Source organism: Danio rerio, chromosome 14 (assembly GCF_049306965.1).
Source record: "Danio rerio strain Tuebingen ecotype United States chromosome 14, GRCz12tu, whole genome shotgun sequence".
NCBI classification, from domain to species: domain Eukaryota; kingdom Metazoa; phylum Chordata; class Actinopteri; order Cypriniformes; family Danionidae; genus Danio; species Danio rerio.
Genome location: NC_133189.1, coordinates 36,240,070 through 36,267,868, shown reverse-complemented (window position 1 = coordinate 36,267,868; position 27,799 = coordinate 36,240,070). Strand labels below are relative to the sequence as shown.

Genomic DNA, 27,799 nt, shown 5'->3' with positions numbered 1-27,799 from the left:
CCGCCGACGCAACGCTGTTAGCTAGGCGGGCGAACTGATTGCATCGGGAAAGCCCTCCACTCGGAGGCGAGCCGTCGGCCGGCGAGCGCGAAGAGGAGGGGCGGAGCGCGAAGAGGAGGGGCGGAGCGGCGCCACACCGCCCCGCGGCGTTCGCTCGAAAAAACCCAAACGCGGCCTTTACGTACCTCCGGCCACGTAAATCGCGGTCTCCAGAAACGTCCGCGGGGCTACGTTTCCAGAATGAGCTTGGGTTATATACATGCCAGTAGCTACGTTGTTTTAGTTTTTGTTTTCTGCGAATCCACCAGAGGCCGCTGTGTTCTCTTTCAAGTTTCTCTCGCGTAAACCTACCAGAGATCGCTATTGACTGACTGAATGACTGACTGTCGATTCACTGACCCACCCTCCTCTTTCCCTAAACCCAACCAATTGTATTGATTGACCCGCCCACCCACTTCCCTAAATCCTACCTATGATTTTCAAAAGCAATCCAGAAAAAGAAAAGCCCTCATCGGATTTTTACCAGGTTTTCAGATTTTTATCCCTTTCTCACCCTGTTATTTACTTGTTTATTTTATTTTTGGATTCTGATTTTGTCTTAAAGGGCCATGAAACCCCCTCGTTTCAGCAGGGTGTTTTCACACCTCTACTTTGGAAAAAGTCAGAAAAGTGGGCGTGTCGCGCTCTGTTTAGGGGGGAGTGTCGGAAGAACTGAAGTGGGAGGGTGCGGGAGTGTCTATTTGGGTACGCGCGAGTTTCAGAGTCAAAATACACACACACAGGAGAAAGTGATGGTGTTTAACCTACAAGGACATCTGTAGTCTAATTATTTGCCAAATTATTAAATGTTGGACTTTAACTGCAGTTTAGCTTTTTCATTCAGGGAATTCATTCATGCCCCTCGCGACAAACGAGATATTTGATTCGAGGATCTGCTCTAAGCGTGTATTTTTCATGCAATGTTTGATACCGCACGGCGAATGAGAGAAAAAAAACCTCCGCATTTCCCGGAAACTTAGATGCACACAGCAGGTAGCGTCAGAAAGCCGCGTGTGTTATTCCGGCCACAAAATGCGGTAAAAACCCTACACGAGGTTGAAGTTTGGTTGTGGTGCTAACATGTTTACACTCGGTGCAATAGTTAACTTAGTTCGATACGAACAAACTGAATAAACAAAGAGCACTGGTCGCTCACTTACCAAATCAGTAGAGACAGGACAATCACCAGCAACTAAAGCCGCGTCTTTATGAAGAGAATACTACAAGCGAATCCGGATCTCAGCGTTTGCAGATGAGAACAGCTCTCGGGTAAACAATGTTCCCCCTTAGACACGTAAGTTATTGTTGTCGCGCGTCGCGTACACTGTTAATCCACACGTGAGACTGAGCTCTCACAGAGAGAAAATTAAAACAAAACTTAACTGCAGCAAACTATAAAAGCAACACTTCACGCTTGTTTTGCCAATACAACGTGGCGTCTCTGCCGTCTACACTCTGACAGTAATGAATATTAATGAAGTTGCACAATAGAGCGCGCTGATTGGTTTGAACCAAGTCTTACTCATGCATTAATGCATCACACTGTAAGACGTAATAAGACTCACTCTGGCACAGACGCCCAGTCTGCACGCTGGAATACAACGCTATTATGTCATGACCGTGACGCAGCTTCAAAAATTCGTTTCAAACCGGAAATACGAATTTGCTTGAAATAACGCAAAAACAACCAATTTACACTTTTTAGTGAAATATAGGTGTCCTAATAGTGTTATTAGCAGTGTGGGACACATATAAGACTGTCAACAGCTCAAAACATGTGTTTTGGTGTTTCGTGACCCTTTAACTGTTTTCTGGAACCGTTCTTTACCAACCCCGTCATCAAGGTCAACTCCTCTTTGCGTCACAAGTCCAGTAACGTACATGGCTTATGGGCTAATGGGACAAACTGGTAACAGCAGGAAAGCCGTCTATATGGAGGTAAGTGGTCAGCTGGTAAGCGCGAAAAAAATTGTGTCATAACGACACCGTAGCATTCATTTAAAAAATGAAATGCAGCCATACGGAGCTCTGGCTACATAATTCGCAATCTCCAGAAATGTATATAGGGGCGTTTTCAGATTGAACTTATGTTGTGTATATGTAACGGAGGCCAGCTAGTGTGTGCTGTGCAGGTAAACCTCACTCCTCTGACCTCTAAAGGTGCTCTAGCGACAGATGCTAGAGGTCATGGTCCTTAACCCCCTTGGTAGAGCACCCGACTCCTATGCTGAAGGTTGCCGGTTCGATCCCAACTCGGAGCGGGTTGGGTGGTGTAGGACCGGTGGAGTTACATATATACAGTAGGGCTACATTTTCTGAATGAGCCTATGTGGCAACAATGTCAGTGGTTTCCAATACTCTTCAAAATATCTTATTTTGTGTTCAGTTGAAGAAAGGAACTTATTAAGGTTTAGAACCACTTGATGGTGAGTAAATAGTGAGTAAAGTTTCATTTTTGGTGGTGAACTATCCCTAAGGCAGGAGTGGCCTGCTGAGTTTAACTTTAACTTGCTTCAACACACCTTACAGGAAGTATCTACTTTCTAGTTTATCTAGTAAGAGCTTGATTAGCTGGTTCAGGTGTGTTTGATTAGGGTTGGAGCTAAACGCTCCAGGACACCAGCCCTCCAGGATCGAGTAAGAAAATGTTTTTCTTATTGCATTGTTATTATAGTTATAAACTCACTCAAATGCCAAATAGGTCAGTAATGTAACTCCAAGAAAGATTGAAGATATTCCACAGCCCACATACGATATAATAGTCAGAACCCATTCATCCTTTGGGTTTATTGGAGTTTTCGAGATATCCTGGAAGAAAGGTTGAGGAAAACGAATACAAATAAACAAAATCCAGGCATATATTATGCAAATGTTGAGTACATCTCCATCGTTTGTCGTCCGTTAATTAACACTGACCTTTAGTTTCCAAATGTTTTCATAAAAGCTAAATTGTCTTTACTACATTATTTGTCAGTTTTAATTCACTGACCTTGTGCCGTTGCAATGGCAAATGTAGATCCACACAACCGTAAATGTCATTGTGCACTTTATAAACTACTTTATTTAAGTGTTTCTGTTTGGAAACTTACAAGAAGGACACCAAAATGTGTTAGGTGGTCACAGGAACAGGAGGTTTGAGTGGCGTTGGAGTTCACTATTTCACATCCTCTATCATTCCATCCACCTTTCTTATCTAAAAGACATACAAACCCTGGTTGTACTAAACTGAAGATTATGACATAAAGAGCACATTTAAAAGAAGATTCATGTTTAAAATTGAAATTACTTACCGTTTTTGTTGAAGTCCCAGTAGACACACTTTACTATGTCCCAGTCCTACAACACAAAATACTTTAATGATCAGACTATAAATCTGTAATAATATCAAGGGTTATCATGGCCTCATATTCACAAAAAGCTATTAGGAGGAAGATATTTGTTGACAAAAGATAGCACACGCTTATTGGAGCCATATTATTTAGCTGTAGTTTAATCAAACAGTTGCACAATGGGCAGTAAAGACGCTGAACATTTAATTTTATGGTTAGTTTTGGTGTTGGCTGATTGTATCCATACAAACCTCTTTGTTTTGGAGATGGCGAAGAGTGACCATCACTGGGATCTCAAGCTCGCTTACTGTTGCATTGGTGACACTGGCAGACACTACGTAAGAGTTCAGCGTCAGGTTGCTTGATGTGTCCTGGATGTTAACAGATTGCCATCAGAAGCTGGTACTGATTCTTGCATTAAATTTTGTTTTAATTGCTGTTATTTAAGTGGTTTAATTTTCCTCCGAAGGTGAGGAAAATACACATGAAAATTCTGAAGAATGCATGTTACCTCAAATAATTTTTCTTTGCCGTAGAAATGGAACTGAACACGAGGTCTGGCTCCACTGTTTGGGAAAAAGTTCTCAATAGTTGGTGGTAAGGATATGAAAGCTACAGTTCCTGTGTCTGGGTTCTCTGTAAAGTTTTCATCATAAAATATCTGCAAAAAGGAAAAGAGAAAATATTACTTCAAGAACAAAAAGCTTTCAAAGCATTTATGAGGAAAAATATTGCAGTTCTCTAAAAAAAATTACCTGATAGGTGGTTTGTGCAAGCAGTTTATTATGGTCTATAGCTTTAACTATACTTTTTACACCCTTTACCTGGCATAAACATTATGACACCATCATTATATATATATATATATATATATATATATATATATATATATATATATATATATATATATATATATATATATATATATATATATATATATATATAATAATTATAATTGTTCAGTATTATTGTTTAATACTTTTGGATGGCACAACACGATAAAGGTATTTCTGTAGATTTACAATTTGATTGTGCTGGTTAAAAAGGCTTAAGCGGGTTTACAAAATTTGAGTGGGTTTGGGACCAGTTTGGATGTTTTGAACATGTATTTTATCTTAAATATTAAACAAAAACCAAGTGTGTGTACCTATTTGTTTTTAGGCAGTTTTTTGTGCATTTACGAGGGTTTTGGATAGTTTGGACTGAAAACATTCAAGTGTATCTGGCAACACTGACCACCATTTTTTCATTGTAATATGCGTGTTTGTCTGAGGTTCTTCCCAGATATCTGCTTCTTTAGTACAATTTGTATTTGCAGACTTCAAAATAATAATTTTATTAAATAATTTAAGGTAAATAACGTGGCACGGTTGCTCAATGTTTAGCACTGTTGCCTCATAGCAAGAAGGTCGCTGGTTCGAGTTCCGTCTGGGCCAGTTGGCATTTCTGTGTGGAGTTTGGATGTCCTCCTCGTGTTTACATGAGTTTTTCTCAGTGTGCTCTGGTTTTAGTTCAGGATGCAGTTTAAGTGAATTAAAAAACAAAATCAGCCACAGTGTGTGTAAATGAGAGTCAACTTCATTATTTAAGTTCACTAAACTTAAACCATGTTCATTACACTGGAATTACAAAGATTTATCAACATCATTCTTAATTACAACAACTTATCAAGTTAACTAAACTTAGACCACATCTATTACACTTGAATTGTCAAGGCCTGTCAACTTTAACCTGAGTCAAGACAACTTTTTAAGTGAAGTGAATGTAACATTTTAAGGCAGCACAAACACTTTTTAAAGTTGAAACAACTTTTACACTGTACAATTACACATTCAGCAGAGGTTTTGAAACATGATTTACAGTCTAGTTTATATTTCAACATTGCTTGTTGATTGTTTCCTAGGACTGATGCAGTACAGTACACCACAATGTCCAGTCAAACTATATAGATGAAAGTAGTCCTATTTCAATACCCTTATAACCTATGGTTCCTATTTCAGGAAAGCAAAAATGTTCTCATTCACTACAGTCACATACAATGCATGACAGGTTAGAAAAAGCTGTGTTGATTCAACAGCTTACATTGACAATAGATGACACCATGTGAAAGAGTCATTGAATTATTCATTCAGCTGATTCGCTCAACTGACTTCTGCTGAAGATTTTGCCCTCATGTAATGGAAAATTTAAATGACTCAATAATATCTGCTTATGTATTTAAAGGGATAGTTCACCCCAACATAAAAATGATCTTATCATTTACTCTCCCTCATGTGGTTTAGTGAAGGGTTAATAAATGATGAGATTTTATTTTTGGGTAAACTATCCTGTTAACTGTTATATATAATCAATACGACTATAATCAACTTGGCTTTCAGGATGTGAAGACACATTCAACATATTTATCCTTTAAAATGTAATTAATGAATTAATTATCAGCCTCTATATTAATATATTATATTCATTATTCCTAAACATTTCTAAAAATGCAGAAGTGTCAGAAATGCAAACTCAAAAAAATTAACTCGTTACATATTTTATATGGAAACTGCAAGCTGTAATTAATCCAACTTTTTAATCAGAGAACCTTTCACGATGATAACAATACATCTGTGGCAGCTTTGTGTCCATTGGGATTAATTAGATGAAGCCTAATTGCGCAGCACAAATGGCTTATTTATAGTAGCCTCTACGTATAATTGGCAAAAGCAAGCATTTGAGTAATGAAAAGTTCTGTAAAACCTCCGCTTAAATACGACAAAACTGGTTAAATATCTTACCTCAAAGTCATTTGGTGGTCAGAGCTATTATCACACCTGACATGTAAATTGTGCTAAAATAACCACTTGAATCACACAATCCACTAAAACACACACAAGGACGCGGAAACCTTGTCACTATGGTGTGAAGACACATTCACAAAGGTACTGTGATATTTTAATATCACACTTCTATTTTCGCTAAGAGTCTAAAGCTTCCATAATGATCTTGGAGTCATGCAGTGTTAGATATACAATCTTTCTTTGTCTCTCACCTCAGGGGTGCCATCGTTCTGTACAGAGGAGACCTCGAACGTGAGGCCGTGGAACTGAGAGGTGTCTGGGTTGATCAGCTGCAGTGCTAATGAAGGTGCTGTCATGTTATGAGCATCTCCAGCAAACACCGTTCTGTCTCCCATAAGGTCTGTAATGGAAAGAATTCTAGCACACACAAACATAGAGAGCCACAATGAGGGAATAAATATGAGAATGAGACCTATTTCTGATATATACATACTTGTACAGGTAATTTGTATCATTAGTACTAAAGGAAATAACTTGCAAAGGAATAAAACTTGTGGTATAAAAACTGAATACAACTCACTGGATACAAGAAAAATGCCCTGCTTGATGGGATAGTTCACCCTAAATTGAAAATTGTCATCATTTACTCATCCTTCACTTGTTCCAAACCTGTTTGAGTTTCTTTGTTCTGTTGAACACTAAACAAGATATTCAGAAAATCTTGTAAAAAAAGAAAAAGAAAAAAAAAGCCATTGACTTGCAGCAATTGAACAATCTTCACAATATCTTGTTTTGTGTTCAACAGAAGATTTTTTTTTAGAAAAGTTTAGAGCCACTTGAGTGTAAGTAAAAGTTGAGGAAATCTTTTCAGTGAATTATCCTATTGTTCACCGGTCTAAGTAGTTTTAGCATTGAATTTCAAGAGTTTGCCCTTAGCTGATGATTGATTATGGAGCTTGTTTGGCATGCTGTCCCGGGAGAGAGCCCTGAACTCATGAGATCCTCGAGCCCGGGGCTCCCTCCCGTTGCAGGGCGAGAGGGGAGTCCGAGTTCAGGTAGGTCTCGAGAACTCCTCTGGTTGATAATGTTGGAAGTAGATTGATGCTATGAAGTGTCTATGCTGTCAATTTAGTTTTGTCAATTTACTTATGTTACATGTTTTTGGTCTGTGGGAGGAAACCAGGGAGCCCGGTGAAAACCCGCGCAAACACGAGGAGAACATGCAAACTCTGCACAGAAATGCCGACCTGGCCAGGAAGTGTCCGTGGCTGTGGTGCTAACCACTAGGCCTCCTTGCTGCCCTGACAAGGAAATGGGAGGAGTATGGGTGGAAGGGGCGTTTTTTCAAGACGAACATGGCTGAAGTAAGATACTCTGGTTATTTATAGTGCTTAAGGAGTCGTCTGATTGGTAAATCAGTGTTAGCTTATGTGGACCAGGTGCTATCAATCATAAGCACGTGCTCCTCTCGAAATTAGTTTATAAACAAACTTCACTTTTATAATATTACTAGTTTTTATTTTCATGGTATAATAGTACCTATTTTTAAGATAATATATTTCCATCAAGTTCTAGTGTTTGTCCAAAAGTTTTATTTCTCTTAGTTTTGTTATTAGTTGTATTTCTCTTAGATACCAGAACCTATTATTAGATACTTATTTGTTACTATTATCATAGTAACTACAGTGCAATGATCAACATTTGAAGTGGATCAAACAAGTTTGTCATGAGACAAGAATGGGTGTTGTTATGGTGTAATATTTTTAAGACATCTATGATGAAATGTTGACTACTGTATTCTATTATATGGGCAGCATAGTGGCGCAGTGGGTAGTGCTGTCGCCTCACAGGGTGAAGAAAGTCGCTGGGTCAGCTGGCATTTCTGTGTGGAGTTTGCATGTTCTCCCTGTGTTTTCCTCCGGGTGTTCCAATTTCCTCCACAAGTTCAAAGAGATGCGCTGGAGTATTGGGTGAATTGGGTAAGCTAAATTGTCCATAGTGTTTGTGTGTATGTCCTGGTCCTCAAGGTTAGGGGGTTGAGCGTTGGGCTAATGACGCACCTTGTTAAAATTAAATGTTATAAAACACCAACATAGTGCGGCTAAATATCAACTTTGTATAAACAGCCCTGGGAGTAAGTGTTTATTCTGGTTTGTCTTTGACTTCTGTCTATGGAAAAAAAGGTCTTGAATTATCACCTATTCAGTATGTATTTCAATTATAATTAAAAGACATTTTCTGTATACTGCTACAGTAGTTCATTTTTAAATACTATTCAGAAGGTATTTTTAAATATTAGTACCTTTAATCCTGATTCATTCGATATGAGTATTTAACAAATACTTGTAGTTATTTCAAGCCAATAGCATTTAGCTAGTATTAGTTAATAGCCAGTATAGAACTAATTACTGGTATCTATATATTCATTCATCAGTGGAAACCCCCGTAAACACAGGGAGAACATGCAAACTCCACACAGAAATGCCAGCTGACCCAGGCGGGACTCAAACCAGCAACCTTCTTGCTGTTAGACAACAGTGCTAATTACTGAGCCACCATGCCAAAAAATACTATAATCTATTGAACAAGTTCAATATTTAAGGCGGGCGAGACGGTGGCGGAGTAGACAGTGCTGTCGCCTCACAGCAAGAAGGTCGCTGTTTCGAGCCTCGACTGGGTCAATTTGTGTTTCTGTGTGGAGATTACATGTTCTCCCTTTGTTGGCATGGGTTTCCTCCGGGTGCTCCGGTTTCCACTGTCCAGAGACATGTGGTACAGGTGAATTGGGTTGGCTAAATTGTCCGTAGTGTATGACTGTAAATGAGTGTGAATGGATGTTTCCCAATGATGGGTTGTGGCTGGATGGGTATTCACTGCGTAAAAACATGCTGGATAAGTTGGCGGTTCATTTCGCTGTGGCAACCCCAGATTAATAATAAATATTTACAACAAATACAACGAATGAATATTTAAGGTACTACTATCTAATGAGCAAGTAATAGTATGCAATCAATAAGTACTACTATAATAATAAATAGCTACTATTTTCTATTTAGGACATGCTTACAGGTGTGAAAACATAAATCAAGTATGGAAACATTCAAAAGCATGTATTTAAGTAAATGATGACAGAATATTAATTTTAAAATCATTATTGATTATGTATTTCAATGGCACAGAATTTCCTGAAATACATTCATACTTACTTGTTGGTGACCTGGGTGAGATTAGTTGTGATGTGACAGATTTCTGAAACTATGTTAGTGATGCTGCTGGACAGATCTGGGGTCAGGGTTCCCACCTCAGTGACCTCGGAGAGTTTTTCCAGCATGATGTCCAGCTGAGCATTACTCAGACCAGTTTGTTCATTTAACAAATCCTCAATCATGTCCACAATGTATTCTGAGTTACCTAAAAACCAATGACGGTCATAAAAGATTAATTTAATCCTTTTTTAAACATTTAAGCCAATAAAAGCACATACTGATAACTTACCAGGTGTGACTGTAATGTTTTCCAAATCACCAAAATCTGATACAGTCTTTAAACACTTGCTCATATCTGGCGCCTCCCAAATAGCTTTGTCAGTTGCCTCGTTTAATTTACTGAATGGAATGAGAAAACATCACAATGTATTCATGCAAATCCATCACTTTCCCATGTTAATGAAGGAAATGGACAACAGGGTTTTAAATCTAATTCTACTTCATTTCATATAAAAAATTACTGTAGTAATTTATATTATACAAAACATAGTGTTTTTGAACACTATACACTCATTCATTTTCTTGTCGGCTTAGTCCCTTTATTAATCCGGGGTCGCCACAGCAGAATGAACCGGCAACTTATCCAGCAAGTTTTTATGCAGTGGATGCCCTTCCAGCCGCAACCCATCTCTGGGAAACATCCACACACATACACACACACACACACAGACACACACATACACTATGGACAATTTAGCCTACCCAATTCACCTGTACCACATGTCTTTGGACTGTAGGGGAAACCGGAGCACCCGGAGGAAACCCACGCGAATGCAGGGAGAACATGCACTCAACATATTAGCAGGGAGAACATGCAAACTCCACACAGAAACGCCAACTGATCTGAGGTTCGAATCAGCGACCCAGCGGCCTTCTTGCTGTGAGGCGACAGCACTACCTACTGCTCCACTACTATACACTGACTACCTGACAAAAATCTTGCTGCCTGTCCAAATTTTCTGCCACTTAAATGATCAACTAGAAATCAACTTATTATTTGTTGCTCTTACAAATGGAATCGATGACAAGACTTTTGTCAGGTAATGTAGTAAAGTACTAGAATTAATATGTTGTGGTAATTCTATAGATGCTATAATAATACAACATCTATAGCAAGAAACAAATTACCCAATACTGTAGTTTTCTAACTACAGGGTATATTGTACTACAACACGCAAGTAGTAAAATTGAATATGTACTACAGTATTTATTACAGTTTATCAGTTCACTGTGGTTACTACAGTATGCAGTGTCATTCATTAACAAAGAATTCTAACATATATATATGGTATAATTTAAATAGTATACATAGAGTTTCTATAAATAAACTATTGTAAAATAAACTAAAAATAAACTATAGTATTCTTTTCATGTAAGGATGTACTCTTATTTTGATATGCGTATCAATTTCCTTTTGTCTCTTCATTTGCTTTGTTTATTTGCTTTAATTTATGATTAGGTCCCTCTTTGTTTCTCTGTATAATAATTATGTTGTTGATTTTCTTGTATAATTCCTCATTATTTTGAGCATATGTAATTTAGAGTTTGTTCTGTTTACTGTTAGTCTTTGTGTAGTATGTAAACTCAAATTTGGTTTGCACAAAATTGATACAAAAATGTAGGTAAATGACCATTTTGCTAGTTTATTTACACAATAACAGTTTGGGAGGCCTGAAAATGTTATCTTTTGTAAATGATTTTATTATTATTATTAGTCAGAACTGTTACTGTCTTTGTGTAAGCTATCAAAATTTTAATTTGTAAGTCGTGTCGTTGTTTTTCCTTACAAACTGACATCTCTAACTTCTGCTATTGCATACAAAATACATCCTTTATAGACATCTCTATAGATCAATGTGAAGCTTTTTAAAAACTCAAAGAAAATACTTTTCTAGTACATCACTGTAATGTAAACGTACACTGAAGCTTTATAAAAACATGACTTTGTTAATCTAATGATGACTGAAATTTTATTACTGTTCTGGTCAGTTTAAGAGTTAATATTTGTATTGTCACGAGTCCAAGCAGCATTGTCAAACTAATTATTTAATTAAAGGATATTGCTTTGCAGAAGAAAAAAGATAAGACATATTAATCAGCAATGCGGTGCAGCATTGCGTTTAAAGGTTGTGTGCTAAATGACGCAAAGATAAACACACGGCAAATTAGCGTTATCAGAATGTTTTTCCAGAGCCACTGTACTGTTTCTATAGAAACAAAGCAGTATTGCACTTTGAAGTACACACAGTGAAGATCTGATATATATAACTTCCACATAAACAATACTGGAACTCAAAATACTTTACTATTTTAACATGAGGAGAAAAAAACTTCTCTGAAGAAACTAAATCAACCAGTGTTGTTTGCATCAGTGATAAATACAAAGTGTAGTACTTACCAAAATCTCGTAGCACTTTCATTCCCTTTTACACACGTGAGTTCGTACTGGCTTTGAGCTGTCATGCTGGGCCACATGTACATACCATAAACTGTGAGCATAGCTTCTTCTGGACAAAGGCCTGGATCTGCAGCAGTAAATAGCTTTCATTTAGACACAACACATTTTAACTTTCTGTTTTACAGTTTGTGATTTATTAAAATACATTTCTATGATTTATTTTGACAGGTCATCAATGAAAGGTAAAAACCAGGCGGTACCTATTTGGGTAATGTTGACTTCATCAGTCGGGACACTGATTGCTATGGAAGCATTAATGTATCCTTGTGTTAAGAGCTCAAAAATCAGCCTCTCTGTTGCAGTTTCATTCACTGGTGCCAATGCTTGGACCTGAAAAGTAGTCTTGTACCTGAAAAAGATGTCATTTGAGTAACAATGCAGCTTTTTTTAATTGCATGTTACATTTTTTTCATGTTGGGACACTTACTTTGGTGCTCCTTTTATCACAATATTCCAAACATCCATTCTGCATCTCTGCAGTGTTTCCTGAAGCTGAAGTAAAGAAGAAAATCAAATGCAAAGGCTCTAAATTTGGTCACACTTTACAATAAGGTTTCATTAGTTAATGTGAGTTAATGTATTTAGTAACATGAACTAATAATAAATACAATGTTTGTACTAGGGCTGCACAATATATCATATCAGCATCAGTATTGCAATGTTTACCCACAAAAGTCACATTAGATGATCTGCAATGTTGAGATTGTCGGGATTATAGTTCACCAGCAGCCACTGCTGAAAACATGTGAATTGTGCAGTGATTGCAAAGTTAATATAATTAAATCCAAAAAACATCTTCCTTGCCGAGATACTATCAGTCTTTTTTAATTTTATTTGTACAAAGTGCAAAAAGGGTGCTCAGTGTATGAAATCAACAATGTTTTGTTTAACGCCAGTGAAACTAAGCACGAGATCCTCATTTTTTGCAAAATTGCAACCATAAACTTACCAAAAACTTTAGAATTTGCTTTTTTTTAAGGTCTGTGACAGTACAAGCATTTTAAACCAGCATACCTAAAGCATTCTTGCATAAGAAGTTTTTAATGTTTTTTTTTTTAAGAAAGATGAATTGAATGTGTGACCCCACCGGTCCAACAACAGCCAACCTGCTCTGAGTTGGGATCAAACCAGCGTCTTTCTGCATGGGAGTTGATTGCTCTACCAAGGAGGCTAAAGACCATGGACCTGTGTCCAAAACTGCACACTTCCATACTATAAAGTATGCCAAAGTCAGAATGCGAGCCAAGTAGTATGTCTGAATTCATAGAATTTGAAAATCAGTATGCGAGAAGTACCCGGATGACTTACTACTTCTGGCGAGATTCTGAAGTGCGCATCCCATGCATGCTGAGCTATCCCATGATGCCCAGTGAGAGAATTCATTCATAAATGAGAGTGAAGTGACGCAACTGAGGCAGGTAGGTCTAGTGACCATGATAAAATGGCGGATGGAGTACGTCCGAATTATGTTCATACTGTATAGAACGTACTTTTCTAACAGCCAAGTAGTAGGTTTAAATTCAATTGCATAACTTACTGAGTAGTAGGCGGTTTCGGACGCAGCCCATGACTTCTAGAATCTGTCACTAGAGCACCTTTAGAGGTTAGAGGAGTGAGGTTTACCTGGACAGCACTTCACTGGCTGGCCTCTGCTACACTCACCCCCCTAAACCTCACTCCCATCCGGGTCACGGCACCAATGTAACCCTGCCGGTTCTAAACCTCCCAACCTGCTCAGAGCTGGGATCGAACTGGCAACTTTCTGCATGGGAGTCGGTTGCTCTACCAAGGAAGCTAAAATCCATGGCCTCTAGCATCTGTTGACCTCTGCTACATATGTAAGTAATACCTTATACAATGAATACAATGCAATTGACAATACTGTGTTATTTTCATTGAATTATTCAATGTGTTTTCTTGAATATTCCAAGACTTCCAGAAAACCCTAAAGCACTGTTTATTTCAGGAGTTCTCAAACTGTTCAGCCTGAGACCCCCAAAATAACAATGCCAATGACTCGCGACCCCCACTATTTTCGGAAGTGGTTATAATCATACAAACGTTGCACACAACACTCACACAAACCAATAGGCCTATATAAATGCGCATATTAACAACACAAAAAAGTGCAACAGTCTAACAACCATATCATTTTTTATTTTTCATTATTATTTAATATTAACCTCACCTAATGAGACTGGTGGGAACAATATTTAAGTTACATCATAAGTCTTTTCTTGGTTTAATTTCGGAGATTACCACTTAAAGATCATCCTCCATGTTCAGTGTCCTGCATTTATTTTAAATGTACGTGAGTGCTGTAAAGATGTCCGAAAGTTTAGCTAGTGCCGTAAAATCAATCTGGTGCAACTGACGTTATGCTCTGTCGTTAATCTAATGTAAAAAAAATAAATATATAAATAAAAAACGAAAAGTTTTTTTGGTTTTAATATTGTATTTTTATGTAACTTTTTAAAATCTTCTGTAGGTTATGGATTAACAATGGTAATTTTAAAATTTTATTCAAATTTGTTACATTTTTGGAAATCACTAAGCGACCCCCACTCATTTTTACTGCAACCTCCCAGAGGGTCCCGACCCTCACTTTCAGAACCACAGGTTTATTTCACTTATAACTTAGCTCTACTGTATTTATCAGTGCTGTGGGTTTTTTGATTGGTTTTATTATGTTTTATGCCAAAATACTGCCCTACAAATAAATTACAATCCATCTAAAATTATAAATTCATTCCAAATAGAGCTATTCATTTCACCTGCTGTAAATTATACTCAATATCACAACATAGAATTTCAGAAAAACAAAATATTTTTTGTCCAATATCATGCAGCCCTAGTTTTTACAGCAATTATTATTCATTTACGTTTACTATTGCATGGTTAATAACTAAATTCATGCTTGTAACATTAGATGTAGCACTGTGAGTTAACATGAACTAACTATGATTAACGTTTTTTCTATTAACTACCATTAGCAAACGTGGGAAATGCTGTAATAAATGTATTGTTCATTTTTGTTCATATTAGTAAACACATTGACTAACATTAGCTAATGCAATACTATTGTGAAGTGTTACTGCCTTTTTGCTGACTATACTTTACTCACCCATTGCTCTATAGTGTGTTTAGGGTCTGTAATACTTCCACTCATTGTTATGTTGAGGTTGACTCTATAAAAAATATCTCCAAATTCTGAAACATTAGGGGGGAAATGTTAAATGCATTTAAAAATACCAAATATACTGCAAAACATTTTATGTGCCAGATCAATCACAAGAAATACAAAATAAATTATACTAATGAAAACTGATGTCATTTGTTTAAATATTTTTGTTATATATTTTTGTTTTTTGTCTGTCATGGTTTTAAATCACTGGCATATTCAAAACTGTAATAAATAAATATGTGAAGCTTTAAATGGTTTAAATCCTTAATTTGTCCTGCAATTTAAATGGTAAACATCAGGGGTGATGCTGGTAAAGAAACTGTGTACTCTTATGTCAGTAAAAGTGTGAAGTTTACTCTGCAAGGCATGGTGCTCAAATCAGATTTTTTTTCTGAAATCTGATTTTTTTTTTTAAATAGCTGTTCACATTGTTGTTATAAATGTGGCCAGAATCACATTTCCAGTGTGAACAAACCATGATCCTAAACTGAACCGTGTGCGCAAAAGTACAGTTAAGGACAGCACAAATTGTCTGATCATACAATGTCTATAGCTACCGTATGAAATAAGTAAGCATGTTGTCAGAATGGGCTCTATTTTTACGATCCATGCATAAAGTGCAAAGCGTAGGGCGCAAAAGCATTAAGGGCATGTCAGAATCCTCTTTAGCAAATATAAGGACGGAAAAATCCACTTTGCGCTATGGCGCATGGTCTAAAAGGGTTGAGCTTATTTTCTTAATGAGTTATAGATCTGTTTTGAAAATAAACCAATCAGAGTGTCATCTCCCATTCCCTTTAAGAGCCAGTTGCCTTACATCATAACCCATTTGCTATTTACATGATGACTTTGTACGTGGAAAAACTGAGCATTTTACTATCAAGAAAACAGTTTAAGGGCCCTATTATACACCCGGTGCAATGTGGCGCAAGGCTTGAAGCAATTGTTGTTTGCTAGTTTCAGCTTGGCTCAAGAGTCAATTTGACGTTTTGCCCCACGCAGTTTAAATAGAAAATGGATTTGCGCTTATACAGTATGTGTGCCCATAGGCTTTCTGGTCTAAAAAAGGAGGCGTGTTGAGGCGCATTGCTGGCGCGTTGCTATTTTGAGGAACTATAATAGACTGTTCTATTGACCTTATTCTAAAATGCGGAAGTGCGCCTGTTTTCGCGATTGTCTTAGAACTTCCGTTTCAGTCGCCTGTGGGAGAAATGACAAGGAATAATAAACGGCAAAAAACGGTCAAACTACTTGCTCTACAAACAAATGTTTGCATGACTATACAGACCAAGTAGAATAATATAACAAGAAAATATCAGTTTGCAACATCAAACAGCGAAACGAGCAGTTTTTAATGTCTAAAAATGAATGGAAGTGAATGAGACCGGAAGTCTCGTGCCAAAAAGATTCAAATGGCAGCGCCCACTCGTCTGCGGAGAATAAGGTCAATAGACCAGAACAAAGCCGATGTAAAGTCCAGCGCAGAGCGCGGTAGTTGTGCGCCTCGCTTACACACTGCTTAATACACACAAGATGTAGAGCAATATGCAAATATCTTTACATATGAAAAAGAATTAAAATATGAAAAAATATATATAGGATATAATAAGGATATATAAAGGATATGAATGTAAAGGATTAAAATATTACAAAACATATTATTTTCTAGCCTACATAAATATAAAAACCATACTTTCATGCCGTCATCTCGGGAGGCTTTTTCAGTTTTTTTCGTGACAATTTGCTTTTGTATAATGTTATTATTATTTTCAGTATTATTTATTATATTCATATTTATATTTGTTTTATTAAAAACAAGCTCAGATTTGCCCACCTGTCAGGTTTTAGACCATGAGAGACCATTTAGTAATAGTTTTGAAACAAATCTTTGTGCTTAACAAATGAAATTAATTATTTATAGACTAATTGATGTTTGTGCGAATAACATGTTTCCCTATCCACAAGAGCGAAAGTGAAAGTAGATAATGATGATGAGGCCTTAACTCTCATTCTCGCGCTGTAGATGCTCTGTTTAACTGTTTTCTTGCTAGTGAAATGCTCAGTTTTTCCACTCACAAAGTCTGTCATGTAAATAGCAAATGCGGTATGGCTCGAAGCAACTGACTTTTAAAGGGAATGGGAGATGAGACTCTGATTGGTTTATTCGCAAAACACACCTATCTCATTAAGAAAATAAGCTCAACCCTCTTACACTATGCGCCACTGCGCAAAGCGAATTTTTCCGTCCTTATATTAGCAAAAGTGGATTCTGACACGCCCTTAATGCGTTTGCGCCCTGCACATTGCGCATGGATCTTCAAAATAGAGCCCAAACAGATCATCTACAGAGTGAGAATGAGAGATGAGCCTCCTCATTATCAACTTTTACTTTCGCTCTCGTGGATAGGGAAACCTTGTACACACAGACATCAATTAGCCTATAGATAATTAATTTTGTTTTTCACGTGTGGGCAAAAGGTGAAAAATCTGATTTGGGCCACATTTGCCTGCAGTTTGAACGGTAATATGACACTCATGACACATATTTGACAGACGTTTTTGTACGTTTTGTATAGCATTTGTTTTAATTAATGTGCAAGCAAACTCACCTTTGTTTAAAGTGAAGCTTGAAGAGATTAAACAGATTTTATCCATTGCCTGTGTTCGTAATGATGACATGAGAGTCACTGAAGAACAGAATATTTTCACATCAGCCTTTTATACTTTTAAATAAATAGATAAATAAATATATGTTTACAAAAAAAAAAAAAAAAACTCTGAATGGTGCTGACCTACTGTTGTAATGTTTGTACTTCCTATGCCAGGAATATTTGTGGTTTGAGAGAAAACTGGTGAAATGGTGCTCACAGCAGGACTCGAAGTCACATTGGGAAGGACAGCTATAAAATTCAAAGCATTATAAGTTGTAAGTGACTGTATATTAACTGTATATATTGTACTTTTGCTTATGTATGACCTCCCATCCTTCACATACAGCAGCTTACCTACTGAGAGGATGTTTATAGACACTGGGTTTGTCATCAGGACAATGTCTGCGCTGTAGCTGTAGCTGGGGATTAACAGTGTTTTTATCGTAGACACTGTTATACTCACATCTTCCTCAGGGATCACTCTTACAAACACCACACAATCAAACCTAAGACCACAACAAATACATGTTTGAATGATTACATTCATGCACAAAGCCTAATTGTCTTTGGTGAATTATTTGACAAGTGAATTTGTGCATGAGATTTACCATTGAGTCTTAATCCGTGGCTTTTCCTGTAGTGAAACATAATATAATGTATTTTTAAAAAAAACATTTGCAAGTATTTTGTAATGTTATGGTATTAGGTTATAAATTATGTCTACCTAAAGGGATAGGTCACCAAAAACTAAAATTCTGTCATCATTTACTCACCCTTGACTCGTTTCAAACTAGTATATATATACATACATACACACACACACACACACACACATATTTTTTTGTGTTCAACAGAAAAAAAAAAAAAAAACTGAAACTGGTTTGTATAAGTGAAGGTACAGCAGTAAAGGATGACAGAAATAAAATTTTGGGTGAACTATCCCTTTAATAAACAGTTAGGTATGGTACATTTTATGAAAGTACCTGAACTGCTTCCATATTTTCTCCAGTTAAATCAGCTCCTGTTTGAAGGCTAAATTAGAACACAGATAAAATAAGATGATAAACTATTCATCTCTTTTTATAATATTAGCCATTGAGCAATTGTTAGGCTATAGTTAGTTGGTAATTGTTGTGTTTTTTTTTTTTTTTTTACTTGAATTAGTTTGCCTTAATTTATTTATTTATTGGCGGTTCATTTCGCTGTGGCGACCCCAGATTAATAAAGGGACTAAATCGAAAAAGAAAATGAATAAATGAAAGAATTTATTTATTTATTTAATCATTCATTTATTCATTTTCTTTTCAGCTTAGTCCCTTTATTAATCAGGGGTCGCCACAGCGAAATGAACCGCCAACTTATCCAGCACGTTTTTACTCAGCAGATGCCCTTCCAGCTACGACCCAACACTGGGAAACATCCATTCACACTTATTCACAAACACATACACTACGAACAATGTAGCTTACCCAGTTCACCTCTACCACATGTCTTTGAACTATACCTACTGCACCACTGCGTCACCCTATTTATTTATTCATTTATTTATTTATTTATTTATTATATGAAGTCAAACTAAATGAAAACAATAAATATTTAATTGCCAACTAGTTGAAAAAAATCTACTTAATTTTTTTTGTGTGTGTGTATATATACAGTTGAAGTCAACCACCCTAAATCATTAGAGATATCAGAATTGTACATTTAAAGTAATAAAACCATTTTAATGTTATGGTTTAGTTTTGGTTAACTACAATATCCCTAATCCCTTCCATGCTTAGCTAAACAAATTATATTAAAATATTTAATTAAAATGAACCAGTTACCTTTTACTTGACAGCGACACAGAGTGCACCATTATTTTTGGATGAAAGATGTACTTCAGCTAAAATAGAAAACATACAGAAACTCATTATATATTGAATATTTTCATGTTAAAGTAAATTAATTTGTGTTGGTATGTAAAAACACTTTTTGAAAAGTGCCGGTTTCTTTCAACACAAATATTGAGAGGTGTCTGGATGCAGACCTGGTTCAGTGCAATCTAAACTGCATCCAATGATTTTTAATGCGCTCACCTGCATCACTAAGATATGCAGTCTCAGCTTGCATTGTCAAGGCTACATCCAGATACCATTGCAAATATAGGCAAACCCAACCACGGATAGCATTTTTAAAAACATTTTTAACTCAGAGTTTGTCCATATTAGACCAAAATTTGTGTTGAAACAATCCAGCATTTCATGTACACATATTATATATGCATGTGTGGACTCTTACCCAGCTTAAAACCATCTCCTGGCTATCAGTGTTGTCATTATTGGTGTTTTGCGTAATAGATAAATGCATTTGAATTTTATATTTTGACGATTCTGAAATGTGTTAAAGATACAGTTAATTAGAGTTCACTTACAACACAATATTATTTGTTATATATAACATTAATTAAATTTTTTCCTGCACTTTATAGCAGACAAAAGCAATTTCACTTACCACACTTCAAGCTGTTGTCTGGTAATGATGGACACTTCTGATAGTCCCAGTCTTGAGTTCTCCAAGTCACAATGTTTCCATCCACACATCTAAATTCAGCCAGTTGTAATGCGCTCATCTGCTCTTTCCATATCCTGAACAAACTCATATCCCCAAGGAAGTTTTTCCCCGTCTCAAAAACAATATTTCCTCCAACAAAACTATGTGAAACCCCCAAACTCAGTGTACCATTTGCGGCAAGATATCGAGGTGACGTTTCATTCAAAGGAAATTCAAAACTCCTATTATTAACAATCACCTGGAAAAGCCTGGTGTGACTTGACCACGTCAGACAGACCACGTGCCAGTTGTTTTTGGCAAGATCATATGCAACTGTCCATTCTTTTCCAAAAATGGACGCTTTTAAATTGCCCCCGTTTCCGGCCAAGCCGAGCTCCACATGCTGCTGTCCTGGACCTTTGTAGTCAAAAGCAGTCCATTCAGAAGTTGTGAGCACTCTCATGAGGTTGACACAAACACTCAGTTCCTCTAAAGGGGGGATGATAACATTTTCATTTAGCTGCCAAATGCAGGATCGGATTGTAAAGGCCTTTTTTGTCCCCCATAGTGATTCTGAAAGTTAGAACACAGATTAGGCATCTGTTTTCAGCTCTGTGGCTCATATAGTAATATGACTTCATGCTGTAAAAGCCAACAAATAGTATAATTTTTATTAATAGAACTTAAATGCCATTTCTCAAAAAAATTAAAAAAATAAAATAACAGAAAAGCATGGATATGGATAGCTCTGCAAACAATAAGAAACCAAGACCAAGGCTGAAATTAATATTGATTCTATAGATTTGCTTGTATGTGTTTTGAATAAAAGTTAAAGCTTTTTATTTTAGAAAATCTTCTAAATTGAAATAAGAAAATAAACTTCATATTAAATGAATTAAGGGCTGCTATAATAAAAGAAAATTGCATTTCATTGTCCATTGCATAAATGTTCTGTATTATATTTGATTTTCTAGGGTCTAAGATTTATTAAGGGTTTAAGTAAAACAAATGTATTTATTGTATTCTGTAAATGTCTGAATACTTTTCATAAACCATTTAAAAATTAATTTATTATTTATTGTTTGTTTATTTATTATAAAAGTCATTTAGAGCTGAATTTCAATCAATGACATTTGTCAGAAGTGTATTCATTTGCAGTGATTGATATCTGGGGTTATTCCACCCAAAATATTGACTTTTCTAAATTATTCAATGTTTTGTTTTATTATTTTATGCACAAAATAGCTCTGAGTGACAACATTTTTTTCCCCATGATTCTGAAAGTTAGAATACAGATTAGGCATCTATTTTCATATAAAGAGTTTGTGTGGCTCATGCTATATTAGCCAACAAATAATAGAAGTAATAGAAGTTACATTTCTCAAAGAAAACAGGGATGCATGGTTATAGAGCTCTGGCAAAAAATAAGAAACCAAGGCTGAAATTATTATCGATTCTGTGAATTTGCCAGTATGTGTTTTTAAAAAAAAAAAAAAAGTAAATGTTTATTTATTTATTTATTTATTTATTTTATTTTTGTTATAAAATCCTCAAAATTCAAATAAGAAAAAAATAATTATTCAATGAGCTATATGCTGCTATCATAAAATAATATTACATTTCATGGTTCATTGCAAAAATATTCTTTTTTACACTTAAAATACTAGAAAAAATGTGTAAATACATTTTAATTAACACAAAGAAACGCACACACACACGCACGCACACACACACACACACAGGAAAAAATATAAATAAATAATTCATATTGAAATTTGTATTTAAGTAAAACAATCATATGTATTTTATGCTGCAAAGCTCTGAATGCATTTCATAAACTATATAAAAATCATGTCATTTAGAGCTCAATAATTTGCTGTGATTGATATGTGGGGTTATTCCACCAAATATTGACTTTTCTTAACTTAACCAATATTTTGTTTGAATATTTTTGCACAAAACAGCTTTGAATGACAACATTTTAATACATATTTGGATGAAATCTTAATCTCAAATTAGTAGTTTACAGAATAACTAAAAATTGTATTTTTCTCAAACACCAATACCTGTAAGACACATATTTGCATATATACCCTAATGTTTAATGACTAAAATTTATATCTTATGACTGAAAAAATACATTTTTTCCACAAATGTATGGTCTATATTTCAGAGTATATGAAAATTTGAAAAACAAATGAATCAAAAATCCAGAGAAATAGTAATAACATGTACTGCTGTCTTAATGTTTTCCAGTGCTGTAGAGAAAAATATTTACACAAGAAATGCAATGGAGATTTTTGATAATGTGAAATATCATACCTGCATATATGAAAGAGGATCCATACATCCACATATAAATAGTCACAGGCAGGTATTTCTTAAACGTGATCATGATATAACTAGAAAAATAAAAAATAAACAGGAAAAAAACAAAAATATTGATGTCCACAGTTTTCATTTCATTTTCATTTAAGAGAGGTAAATGAGCAAGCCTTACTTAAAGAGAAAAACTGATTATATTACCATCTTATGTAACCGATAAGACACATTTTAAACAATCTTCTTATCATGATTTAGATTTCTACTTACTGTGTTATGACATGTCTGTACAACGGAAAAACAGGTAAAGAACACAAAAAGCCAGTTAGTTTAACAAAGATATGTAATGAGTAAATCAGGGTACGCTGTCCTCTAAATATATCAAGCACAAGCCCTCTCCTCAAGACACTAAATCCACGCCCAGCCTCTTGTTGATAAGTTATTTATTAATCATAAAGACAGTAATAAACATAAAAAGATCCGTACATGGGTCAATAAGGAACAGTATCCGGAACCAGCTAATCTTAAGACGAACTAGTTGGCTTAACCCTTACTTTTAATAAATCTGAATGTTTCTCACATCACTGAGACCCAGAGCTGTAATTGATTGTGATCTTTGATTGTTTTGAGATGATTATCAGATATGAATGTGTGAGAAGACACGCCTCATGCAATGTACATGGTTAAAAATTAATGCTGCAAGTTGTGATGAAATACTACAGTAAATGGATGACTTGCTAAACGTCTGACATTGGTATATGGTTTTTAATGCATTTGTTTCTGCTGATTCTACAGCAAAAACAATAGCACGTGAAGCCATGTAAACCTACACATGTGCATGTATGAGGAAGTGTTCATAATTTCATTACAAGACCATTTGTGTGTGTGTTTTCGGTGCATTTTAACAGGAAGTTGTTTCAGATCTTAAGCAAACAGGTCTGGTGATGTTCTTTCTCAGGTGTTCAGATCAGGATGGGTTCTTCCAGATCACTCTCATCAAACACATCTAATTAGATTTTATAGCGGCTGTCTGTCTGAGACCCGCAGTTCTCTCTGAGCTTACATAACTCTAACTTGGACAGATTTTTACATTTACTAATATTTTGCATATATTTATATGTTTTATTAGTTCCAAATAATATGAATGTCTGTCAAAGTTATTTCAATTTGTGATTTGGTTAATGCATAATGTTTTATGTTTAATATTAATATAATAAATATATTAAATACATGACTATATAATTATAATAAACATAAGGTATACATGTTTTTAAATTAAAGCTGGAACATACAATGCTTGGCATAAATGAGTAGACCCTCTTTGGAAAATTAACATTTTTATCAATTTCTCAGTGAATATAGCTAATTTAGTTTAATGTGAACAAAACAGTTTTATTAATTAGATATATTTATTAAAATAAAAGTTTGGTTGCATCTTTAGAAATAACAAGATAATATGTTAAAAATCAAAACAGGTATTGCAAATACTAAAATTGATATATTTTTATGTTTCTATTGATTTTCAAGTTTATAAAATTTTTATTTAATTATTTTAACATAAACATTATTTTGGTTGTAAATTTAGGATTTACTAATATTTGGACTGTGAGCTTTAGTTTTTTTGTTTTGGCTTTGGTACACTGTAAACAATTCATTTATGTTATCTCAACACAAGTAGATCAAGTTAACTTAATAGAATTTACAAATTTAAGTGAACTGAAAATGAAACAGTTAAGTTATCTCAAAACACCTCAAGAATTGTGTTGATTCAGCTCATTTTAAATATGTTGTTTGAAGAAGCAGCAAAAAACATTTTTGAGTAGCTAATCTAAAAAATATGCTCTAATACATTATTGTAAATTCTCCTATAGAAAATATTAATTTAAAAGAGAGATCTGTGCCCATTATGTGCTGAGCACTGTTGTTTTTATTTTTTATTTTTTTTTATTTTAGATTAGAGTTGTATTTTTAAACTTTTATAGAGTTAAAACAGCTTGTTTATGCTAAATATTAATATTTTTTAATGAATATCCTGGTCTTCATTTTAAACACATGACGTTGATCTACTTTACATTTTTCTATTTCAAGGAAAAGTAAAATGAGTTTCTTTTAGCATGTAATATGGTATCTAAGGCAGGTTTCTCTCTAATGTCTATATTTCTTTTGTTTTATAAATCAAAATTTAAATAATAAAGTTTACTCAGTTAAATGGACTTTTGGTTCCCCTTTTTGGTTTCTGATGTTTAGAAATAATGGGGGAAAACTTTCATCTCATTTATACATTGTTTAAAAGGGAAATCTTCATGTCCAAATTTAAAATAAATCTAAAAAAATCAAAGTGATTTTCTCATATTAATTTCAAAGCAAAAATGTTAATAAGTTGTATCTCAAGATTTAAAGAAGAAAAACACAAAGTTACAGATAATGTATTTGTAAAACTGCATTATAATGCTGAAAGATAATAGCTCAGAAACACTGACTGCTCCAGTTTCTTTAATGTACCTTCAATATTTTACGTATTTGTTCTTGCTTAAGAGGGAGTGTTGGCAAAATAGTTTCAAAGAAAGGATTGATCATATTGTGGTTTTGTCTCTCTGTATGAGGAAAGGAAGGTTTCAGCCTCTACCTCACAATTTCCTTAAAATGTCCCATTCAAGGCGTTTTAAAAGAAACTTGAAAGAATTTACCACAATTACACAAAAGAGTCCCCATATATGTGAGATTCACACCTCTTTCTTCCATATCTCTTTCTTTTCATTTCACAGAAGCTTTTCATCAGTATTTTTTTCAGAATCGTTTTTCTTTGGAAATCATCAATAAGAACTCAAAATATGCAAGTAATATGGGGCTTATTTTTGCATGCATGGCACATGCGTATATGGGCTCAGTATTTTGCAGGGATTTTTGTCTAAAACTTTAAGTTGGAGATTTTGATAAGTGTGTTCTTGCGCTGGTATCATTTTGTTTTATGAGTCCATAAATAAGACCCCACCAAAAGGCAAATGGCTCTCTTTGTAAATGAATCATTGAATCACTGGCTCAAATGATTAATTCAAGAATGGAACATGATAGTGTTCCTATGAGACACATAAGGTTTGTGGGCAAGTATAAAAACAGACACTTTTGTGTTTAAAGTGTAGATCAGTATTTGATTCTTGTCAAAATGTGTCAAATTTACTTGGTGAAATGACACTTTTGCATGTATGACCGTTTAATAAACCATACAATGTAACTTTATTGACATTAATTGCAATATAATACATTTTTTTGACAATAAAGTTAATAGTCTTGTAATAATCCTGAGTTCCACTCCATTTTTTTTCACTATAAGTATTTTCATTGAGTGTTTTCAATAAAAATGGCATTCAATGATGTTATTTTCTTTTGTAACTTGTAAATTATTACATCATTCTGCTTCATCAAGCAAGGAAAGCTTTAAATTCTTAAGACAATTTTTTTAAAGGTGCGTGACATGTCGGCTTCCTCATATTTAAAACACATTTACTTTCATTTTTCCCCTTCATTTCAATTTAAAACAACATTTACTAATATTAATAGTCAATATATACTGCACAAGTTGTGACAACAGTTGTCGAAATTCAATCATGGCACAAATAAATAGAGGTTCAATTACATCTAATACAACAAAGCTCAAGTTTGCTACATTTCCTGAAGTATACACACTTGTAAAATCCTACTTTGCATATATTTCAGTTCAAGTCAAGCAAGTCTATGAAACCAGTTTTACTTTGCACTGCACTGATCACTGAATAAGTGATGGCAGCTTTTGTTACAGGATCTTGAGATTGTATCTCTGTTGTTTCTCTATAGGATATTCATATATTGTGTTCTCCATATCTGAAGTCATAGCATTCCCTCACAGGTCATCCATTCATGCCTGCTTACGGTAGCCTAAGTGTTAAATAACACAAGCATGCATGCATTATTAAGTGTGTGTAACTGATACAAGGCCCAGTCTGCTATAAAAAATGAATGAAGGGACCTCAAGCTATGGCTAAAATGAAGGAAGCAGACACATGCTGGAAAGCAGTGGTGCCAAAGGGAGTATGTGGTGTTTTATTAAAGGGAGGAGTCCACCACAACATTGCTGATCCTGTCAGTTTCTCATTCCACATACTGGCAAAGTATGCTTAGCTCGAACACAAAGTTTTTGTAGAATGTTTAAAAAATGTTTTCATATATATATATATATATATATATATATATATGTTTCGGCTTAGTCCCTTTATTAATCAGGGGTCGCCACAGCGGAATGAACCACTAACTTATCTAGCATATGTTTTACGCAGCAGATGCCCTTCCTGCCACAACCCAACACTGGGAAACACTCATACACTCTTGCATTCACACACATACACTACTTTCAGTTTAGCTTATTTAATTTACCTATATATGTCCATGGACTGCTTTTATTTTAGTCGAAATAAAAAAATAAGACTTTCTCTAGAAGAAATAATATCATCAGACATACTGTTAAAATTTCCTTGCTCTGTTAAACATCATTTGAAAAGTATTTAAAAATGAAAACAAAAATTCAAAGGGGGGCTAATAATTCTGACTTCAGCTGTATATATAATATGAAAGACCCACCTGCCCATTGACAATGTCCAGAATTTGGCCCCTTATAAAAGCTCATTTGTCCCATTTTTGACAGTATGCCATCAAAAACTGTCAAATTAATTAATAGAAGAAGGCTTTAGGACAAATTGAAAATTCTGACTGAGGAAATGAGTTGTGCAGTTTGTTATTTCCCTACAGGCTACGGTTTTCGATATGTTTTAGTTGGTTTTTAATATGTTTTAACATATTCCTAATTGTTTTTGTTAATGATGATAAATGAATAATTATTTTTCATCCTTTTTATTCAAAACGATTAATCTAAAAATCTAATCTCATGAATTAATTACAGTTTAAACTCACATTTCTAAATAAACACTTCATGGTAAATCAGTATGGGAAGCACTTTGACAAAATTGTAGGAATTTTTTTTGTTGCATCAAAATATGTGGTTATGATCACCATCCGACAAGCTAATCCAGCAAATATTAGACCTTAATATGTCACTAAAATGCTGTATTTGAACCTTATAATTTAATAGAAATTTTGAATAATAATAATAATAGTATAGCATAATAATAATAATATAAATAATAATAATAAAATAAATAATAATAATAATAATAATAGTAATAATAATAATAATAATAATCATTA

The 27,799-nt window shown here is 34.8% G+C and overlaps 1 protein-coding gene across 1 annotated transcript in view; it reads right to left on the bottom strand.

The window, feature by feature from the left end:
* The window catches only part of adgrg4a (adhesion G protein-coupled receptor G4a), a 30,878-nt gene extending 7,902 nt beyond the window's left edge, over positions 1-22,976 (bottom strand). Inside the window, exons 1-22 of the mRNA XM_021481193.3 lie at positions 22,835-22,976; positions 22,565-22,644; positions 20,204-20,815; positions 19,991-20,082; positions 19,537-19,595; positions 18,694-18,742; positions 18,319-18,344; positions 18,065-18,216; positions 17,852-17,959; positions 17,669-17,746; positions 15,000-15,085; positions 12,303-12,367; positions 12,076-12,224; positions 11,816-11,942; positions 9,647-9,756; positions 9,358-9,562; positions 6,403-6,568; positions 3,880-4,029; positions 3,620-3,739; positions 3,330-3,375; positions 3,129-3,232; positions 2,726-2,847 (exon numbers count right to left, since the gene is read on the bottom strand). Coding sequence (XP_021336868.2) covers positions 2,726-2,847; positions 3,129-3,232; positions 3,330-3,375; positions 3,620-3,739; positions 3,880-4,029; positions 6,403-6,568; positions 9,358-9,562; positions 9,647-9,756; positions 11,816-11,942; positions 12,076-12,224; positions 12,303-12,367; positions 15,000-15,085; positions 17,669-17,746; positions 17,852-17,959; positions 18,065-18,216; positions 18,319-18,344; positions 18,694-18,742; positions 19,537-19,595; positions 19,991-20,082; positions 20,204-20,815; positions 22,565-22,637 — 2,699 coding nt within the window. The 5' untranslated portion in view covers positions 22,638-22,644; positions 22,835-22,976. The remainder of the gene's footprint in view (positions 1-2,725; positions 2,848-3,128; positions 3,233-3,329; positions 3,376-3,619; positions 3,740-3,879; positions 4,030-6,402; positions 6,569-9,357; positions 9,563-9,646; positions 9,757-11,815; positions 11,943-12,075; positions 12,225-12,302; positions 12,368-14,999; positions 15,086-17,668; positions 17,747-17,851; positions 17,960-18,064; positions 18,217-18,318; positions 18,345-18,693; positions 18,743-19,536; positions 19,596-19,990; positions 20,083-20,203; positions 20,816-22,564; positions 22,645-22,834) is intronic.
* Positions 22,977-27,799: the final 4,823 nt, after the last annotated feature.